This window comes from Myotis davidii, unplaced genomic scaffold (assembly GCF_000327345.1).
Source record: "Myotis davidii unplaced genomic scaffold, ASM32734v1 scaffold112, whole genome shotgun sequence".
Classification (NCBI taxonomy): domain Eukaryota; kingdom Metazoa; phylum Chordata; class Mammalia; order Chiroptera; family Vespertilionidae; genus Myotis; species Myotis davidii.
In genome coordinates, this window is record NW_006284838.1 from 2,248,076 (window position 1) to 2,255,823 (window position 7,748).

Consider the following 7,748-nt stretch of genomic DNA (forward strand, 5'->3'; position numbering starts at 1 on the left):
TTTATAAAGCCCCCTCCAAGCCTGTCAAACTCGCAAGGGGAAAGTCCCGGCACACAGGTGACTCAGGGAAGCTGACCAGGAAACTACTTGCCAGCAGAGCAGGATGAGACACTGCAGGGCTGCGGAGGGGCATACATGACAAGGGAATGTTCATGACCCACCATCAGGTGAAGAACAACATCTGGTTTAGTAAGAAACCACCTTCTGAAAACAAAACAAAAGGCCGCTCAGCTCCACTCTGTCCCAGCAGGTTCTCGGTGGAGGCCGAGCATAGAGGAAGCTCTCCCTACCTTACGCTGCTGTTTCGTTTTCAAACTGTTTATGTGGAAACCACATTCCTTCTTTAAAGTAATTATGTTTAAAGATGACCACAAAGGGAACCCCACGGAGGCACCCAGCACAGAGGGCCTGCGGAGCTCTGCCCGAGGGAACCCGGAGGCCAGTCCCGAGGCCCATCCAGCCGTCAGCTTCCAGCCCCTCAGCTTCCAGCAGGAAGGAAGGAGTTGGGAGCTCCAGGGAGCACCAACAAAGCCAAACACCACGCCTAGCAACTCCAGGGGCATACCAGCCAGGATGGGGAGCCCGTGAGCACCCCGTGAGTCACCGCCAGGCAAGAGAAGGCTGGCAGGTGAGCCAAGCCCTGCCCCGGGGCCAAGGGAAGGAGGGAGGGCGGGGAAAGAATCCGAGAGGGCCAGAGTGGGCAGAGGCGGAGCCATCCTCTGAGGAAGGGGGCAGCCCAAGTGTGAGGGCATCGGAAGGGCCTTGGGAAGCTCTGCTAAAGGGAGGCTGCGGTGAGGGGAGGGCAGGTGCGGGGCAGGGCAGACTGGAGTCCCGAGTCTCATTTCCACTGCACCCCTGACTAGCTGCACACTGCTGCCTGGGCTCATGTCTCTGGGCCCGTTTCCTTACACGTGGGTGGGAACAAGCACACCTAACGCCCCAGCAGGGCTGTGAAGACAGGAGAGCTGAGCCCCGGGAAGGAGTCAGTCCCTCTCTGGCAGCCATGTCACCACGACATTCCGGTATTGGCAGCAAGTCAGCAAATAGGTTTATGTTAAATTGGACACCAACTCACACCAGATTCTAATTCAGACCAGCAACAGCAGTTACCAAGCTTTAAAGGAGGGATTAGAAATGGAAATATTTCTATTCCCATTTGCTTTTATTCCTCCCAAATTAGGAAAAGTCTGTGAATTATCAGTGTTAGCTGTGAGGTCCACCAAGGCAGATGAGGCCACGAGTTTATGCCATGCTAAGGTGTCGGAGACCAGGCTGAAGTCAAGCCCCATCTCCAGGTTCTGCCAGGCCTTGGGAGCCTGCACCCATGTTATGCCCTCCCTGCTCTGCGTCCTCCTGGCCGCTGCAGGCACTGCCCTCTGGTGCAGGGGAACCACCATGGCTCGAGGCTGCCGAAGGTCTGACATGGAGCAGTCACCCGCCTGTCCCCCTCCAGGACCCACAGAGACCTCATCTCCCCACACACAACCCTGGGGTCCCCGAGCTACTCCGGACCCTCACAGCCAGGGCCTGAGAGACCTGGGCGGTGAGCACATTACCCGCCGAGGCAGTTCCACCCCCAGGACCCCACAGCGGGAAGCGGTGTCTTCCCACATCTCCATGCTACTTCCCCTCATCAGGTCTGTTTGAATCTTTCCTCCTTCCCTTTTCTCCACTGTCCACCCTTGTGGACCTGGGAATACCACAAAGAAGTACCTTCTCGACAGGGAAACCTATGCTTTTGTTCAGGCACAGAAAGCAGAACTCAGCTCACAACGCCTGGCTCAGGCCCCGGCGGCCACTCCCTCGCCTGTGAACTGTGAGGCGTGAGATCCGTTCCCGTTCCCCTTCCCCTTCCCCTTCCCCTTCCCCATGGCCGGCTTTCTGGCCTTCTCCTCTCTCTCCCCTCTTCCTGGGAAACCACTAACACTTGCTTTGTTCTTTGCCCAAACGCCTTCCAGGTTTCCAGAGAAGCCTCCGCTCCGGGCCCGGAAGAAGTTGCTCCAGACGCCCAGCCGGACGAACCCCATGAACATCATCTTCCGCCTCTGGGGGCCGTAGAACTTCTTCTGTAGCAGGGAGGACAGACCCTCTGAGTACCTGGCTGCCCACCTTCCCCAGGGGGCACAGGCTCCCAGCAGGGCGCTGGTTTTCAGACTCAAAGGCTGCTGGTTTGTGTCCCCACAACACACACACACACACCCTTCCCCCAGGAGCACTGGCCACGAGGGCCTGGCCCCCAGTGTTCAGCCCTGACTCTGACCTACTGCTAGAGACTAAAGGGCTCCTGGGCCTGATGGGTGACTCAGTCCCACATTTGTAGAGGGGAGGCCGGAGGGAAAACAAATATGACTGCAATGAATTAAGGGACAGGGGCTTGTGCTGGGCCCCCACCTGCGGGTGGGGAGAACCAGTGGAGTTTCTGCCACTTCCTAGGCAACCATTCCCAAGTGACAATTCAGGAAGCACTCAATTAACACGTGGGAGGACAGCTTTTCAGTGTCTGCTCAGGCTCCACTCAGAGGCTGGGAAGGCCCTGCAAGTTCAGGGCAGCTGACAGGGAGCCCAGCCCAGCCTGCAGCTCCAGGCCACACACCCTCCGGTACCAAGCTCTCCACACCTAGCACAGTCCCCTGCAGTCCGTCACAGGCTCACGGACACACCTTTTCATCCAGGAAGATTTCTCCTTTGAAATAAGGCTGGAAGTCCTTCACTTCGGTCCTGACCTGCTCCTTCACCACGGCGTAGAGGGGCACGCCCAGCTCATCCAACTTGGGCTTCAGGGAGGACAGGTCCGCAGCCTCCTGCAGGAAAGAGCGAAGGTCAGGGCTCTGTGGCCAACCAACACCCACTTCCCTCTAGCCCAGAGCACGGCTGGCCCTGAATGTGGAAGAACAAAGGCGACAGAATGCCGTTAATAATTAAGGCCTGTGCCGCCCAGCACAGCACTGTCCCATGGGCATGAGGCCTCAGCACAGGCTTGTCTTCTACACGTGGGGAGGACGGGGCAGGCTCCTGTTATGGGTGTCCTAACCGCTGCCCAGGGAGCATCCAAAAACTAAGAGATTGCAGCCAAACATGGTCATTTACTCCTGGCTATGATGCTTCTCTCCTAACTCATCTTCTAGCCCCTCCCTTGTACTAGACCAAAATAGCACAAGGGTCTATTGGACCAAAAAGCAGGCCTGGGGATAGCTGCCTCCACACTCTGCTCAGCTGGCTTCCCCTCATGGCAATAGCCTGCCTCCTTTCTGCAGCTCAGCCCCTACCCTCCAGGAAGGGAGCCCTGTTCTAAAACTCCCCTGCCCGCCGGCCTGGGGTGAAGACCTGATTCTCTGGGCAGATCCCACCCTTCCTGCTGGCGACTCCCATACTGAGTCTGTGTGTTACCACTAAGCTGAGCCCTGGCTCTTCATTCCCAGGGTGCCCTGTGGCTAGAAATTGTGTCTCCATTTCCTGTACCCCTCAGTGCCTAGCACACCGCAGGGGGCACAGAAGGCACTAGGTACCAGGTGGGAAGAGCCGAAGGCGAAGGTGGACACACAGAACACAGCTGAGCTGAGGAGCACGGCGTCCTGGACTCCCAGGAACCGCGCCTGGGTGACTAAGAACTGCCTGTGTCACGGAAGGCTTTGAAGCTAAGGACAAATCCCTTTTTCACATTTGGTGTCAGAATGAAAGAAAAAGCATGAAACCCTCCCAAATGCAGCTCACTCGCCTCCCATACAAGCACACTGGTGTACAGCGGCACTACGTTTAATTTTTCATTTATTTTCTAGAACAACAGCAAAAGGACAGCCAACGAAGCAGAATTCATTACAGGGCTTTACAGGCTTCGGTGATGGCAAGCTTTGCCCCGGAGCAGAGAGGACTGCAGGCCCGATGTGTGTGACATGAGACGTTTCACTCACTTTTCCTGGGCTCTCTACTCTGGGTGTGTCCCTGTGCAAAGCTATGAATGGACAGTCACGGACCTCCTCCCCAGGCCACTCAAAAGAGCTCAGACTGCCATCGGACCATCGTTTTAGAAACACAAGTTCCGACAAAATGCTCTGCTGGGGCAGAGACTAGTGCCCAGGAAGCAGGCTGCAGCCTTTGGGGCTAACCTGCGTGAGAAACAAGTCACAGCAGGCCTCGTGCTGGTGCCTGGAGGTATCACAGATTTGGAATCAAAAGCTCTGAGTGTGAACTATGGGAGGACCTCTGAGGAGGCCCTACCCGGATCCCAGGAGCCTGTGAATATGTGCTGTTATAAGCCAAGGGGGAAATAAGGCAGCCGGTGAAATCTGGGCTGCCCATCAGCTGACCTCAAAGGAGACTGTCCTGCATTACCCAAGTGGTTCCCAGGTGGAATCACAGGGTCCTTAAATGTGGACGACTAAACAGGAGAGTCTGTGTCACCGTCACGCATGTGAGAAAGACTCGCCCAGCCACTGCTGGCATTAAAAATGGAGGGAGGGGCCACGAGCCAGGACTGCGGTGGCTTCTCGGAGCTACTGGAGGGCGGAAGCTGTTTCCCTCCTACACCCCCCAGAAGCACAGACCCGCTGAAACCTGGACTGTAGCTCCATGGGGCCCGTCTCGGAATTCTGACCTCTAGAACCGTGAGATAATAAATCTGTCATGTTTAAAGCTGAGTTTGTGATAATTTGTGAAAGCAGCAATAGGAAGCTAGCATGCCTCCCCTCAGCGGTGTGACTTTGCCACAGTCCCTGTACCTCAATTTCCTCCTCTACAAAATGAGAATAACAACAAGCTGTATTTTCCAGGGATGTGTGGGGCACGAATGGAGTATCAGGCGTGGCAGCGCCCTGAATGCAGGTGCAGCAGAGCACACCACGTCCCGCCGTAAGCAGCTTCTTTGCCAGCCCGCCCACACAAGCAGGGGACAGACGGGCCAGGCGGAGGACGCCTCAGGGTCAGGGGGCACAGCCAGAGGAGGAGGAGGACAGCATGGATGCGGACATGCCATCGAGAAGCAAAGCCGTCTCAAGAGCAGAAGCACTGTCACTCCCCCTCTCCCCAGGCAGGGCCCGGATCTCAGACCTGGGTCTTCTGCCACTGACTGACTTGTGTGACCAAACTAGTCCGGCCCTGGGTTTACCTGTCTGGAAAGCGACAAGGCTGGGCCCTGCCCTCCTCTGACAAGCTTCCTCACGTGCTGAACAGATGATGATGGCTTCCCTTGAGGGGCCAACCTGGAGACCGCCCAGTCAGTGACCCCAACTCTCACCAAACTCTCCTGCAAGCTCTACCCACACTATCGGCATGACTGAAACCCCCGAGCTCCAGACCCACAGCTGAGAGCACAGTGAGGCAACGGAGCTGCCACTTGCAAACGTGTGGCCCTCAGCTGTCCACCGGGACTCCAGGGAGACAGGCAGGTCCGTTCCAAAAGTGCGACCCTGGGCTCTTTTGTGCAGCCGCACCACAGGTGAGGGCTGGCATGCTTGTGCCAGCAACAGTCCAGGCACCTCCTTTCAATGAGCAAATCCCTGTGCTGAGCCCCAGGAACTGGGAATTGGGCCTGGTCCCCGTCCTGATGCAATAGGAAGGTAGTCCAGGACTCAGACAGTGTAAGAGTGATAGGGCTTGGGAGTCACACAGGACAGTCAAGTGTGCCGCTAACCCCAGGATATGGTGAGTGGTTCAATGAGCAGAAACAGAGAGTAAGTCCAAAGAAAAGCTAGAGCAAATAACAAAGGAAGGACCAGTGTTGATCAAAGGCCAAAGTGGGCCTGCAGGTCCCAGATCCCGGTCCCGGCTGGAGTCCTGGCCCTACCCTCTGGGGCCCTTTTCTCTGAACAGATCTCCAAATGCACTCACCTCTCGACAGAGGAAGCAGCCTGGCCTCCGCACAGCCATGATGACAGCGCCCTTCTTCTCCCAGAGCTCCTTTGCTTTGAAAGTCCTTGGTTCCTTCTCCAGAGTTTTCAGGTCTATTTCCTCCAGAAATAAACAAGTCCCAAATGAAAGAACGGAACACGCCCACCCGCCCTACAGCTCAGCCGTTCATCAGTGGTGCCAGGCCAACAGAGGGCCTGGACCTGCATTTCACACGTGGGAAAGCAAACAGGAAGCACAGACAGGAACAGTCATCCTCAGAGGAAAATTCATATAGTGTAAGGATCCTACTATATACTCCAAACGCCCCTCCTCCATAAAAAAATTATTTGCAAACTTGAACATCCCAAACTGTAACATTTCTGGAAAAGTGGCAGCTAAGCAAATCCCAACTCTTAAAAAAGTATTCAAAGGGATTAAGTCAATAGAAATTTTAAATATTTTTACCCCACAATATTATCCACAGGGAGGGTAGAAGACGCCTAACGAGGAACCCCTTGGGGTAGCTGGGGTAGTAGAGTAGTGTAGCTCAAGCCGGGCTCCAGGGCCAGAGCGAGTCTGCATCTAGCCATGGGACTCTGACCAGCTGGGTCTCCCCCTGGACCCCAGTTTCCTTGTCATAAAAGCAGCTGTCCAGCACGGGGCTACAGGGAGTATAAACAGACGGCTGTGTAAGTGATCGCCACAGTGTCTAGTAATAGTTACCGAGGGGTCAATCAGTGTGAACCCTTACTATTTTAACATTCCTTACAGAAATCCATGTCCCTGTGGGATGTTGTATAAAAAAAGAGAGGAGGGTGAGACTGGGAATCCCTGGGATGAACAAAGCAGGACTCGCCAATCCCTTAGAAAGACCACCTACATCATAAATCGCAGTCACAGTTCCTGCCCTCCTGACAAGCTTCCTCACGTGCTGAGCAGATGACGATGGCTTCCCTTTGAGGGGCCAACCTGGAGACCGCCCAGTCAGTGACCCCAACTTTCACCAAACTCTCATGCAAGCTTTACCCACACTATCGGCATGACTGAAACCCCCGAGCTCCAGATCCACAGCTGAGAGCACAGTGAGGCAATGGAGCTGCCACTTGCAAACGTGTGGCCCTCAGCTGTCCACCGGGACTCCAGGGAGACAGGCAGGTCCGTTCCAAAAGTGCGACCCTGGGCTCCCTGTGTGCGCAGCCGCACCACAGGTGAGGGCTGGCATGCCTGTGCCAGCAACAGTCCAGGCACCTCCTTTCAATGAGCAAATCCCGGTGCTGAGCCCCAGGAACTCGGACTGGATACAGTGTTTCTCAGATGTATTTGGCTGGGAGCTCCTATTTTGTGAAGATGAGGAGCCCAGAGTCCTTAGCACACACTCGGGAACAGCTGGTTTAGTAACTGGTGCTACAACATCACTAAATATTACAGAGCAAGTATCATTATAGTTAGAGAGACAGCAATAGAAAGTGAATAATCAGTTTGGTAAGAAAACCCTCAACTGTAAAACACCATGTACACCCAGATCACAAATATATAGTAATATGTAAGTAAACATGCAAAAAACGACAGAACTAAAAACAAGTATCATTAAGGTAATGGAGTTATCAGCCATTTAAAAAGTTATTAAATGTTCCCTAACATTGTTATATTATCTTTTCAATTAAAAAAAAAAGTTATTTTACACAGAAAAAACAAGCCTGCATGCCAGTGCCTTGGAAAAGTACTGAGGGCAGAGGGGTCGCTGCTTACCCTTCTCCAGAGTTTTCAGGTCTATTTCCTCCAGATACTCCAGGGTTGCTCGCTGGGGCTTGGACAGAAATAAGTCCGTGTTGGCCAGGAGCAGTGCCAGGGCAGCAGCCCCCAGGGCCCCCGCGCCGATGGACCACATCCCTACGGAGAGGAAGCTTGGATCCAGGAGGAAAGAC

General features: G+C 54.7%; 1 protein-coding gene across 1 annotated transcript in view; it reads right to left on the reverse strand.

Annotated features, from left to right (window-relative positions):
- Window positions 1–1,781: 1,781 nt before the first annotated feature.
- FAM213A (family with sequence similarity 213 member A) overlaps window positions 1,782–7,748 on the reverse strand; it is an 11,779-nt gene continuing 5,812 nt past the window's right edge. The window contains exons 2-5 of the mRNA XM_015557758.1: window positions 7,573–7,748; window positions 5,824–5,915; window positions 2,661–2,801; window positions 1,782–2,066 (exon numbers count right to left, since the gene is read on the reverse strand). Of these exons, the coding sequence (XP_015413244.1) occupies window positions 1,782–2,066; window positions 2,661–2,801; window positions 5,824–5,915; window positions 7,573–7,748 (694 nt within the window). The remainder of the gene's footprint in view (window positions 2,067–2,660; window positions 2,802–5,823; window positions 5,916–7,572) is intronic.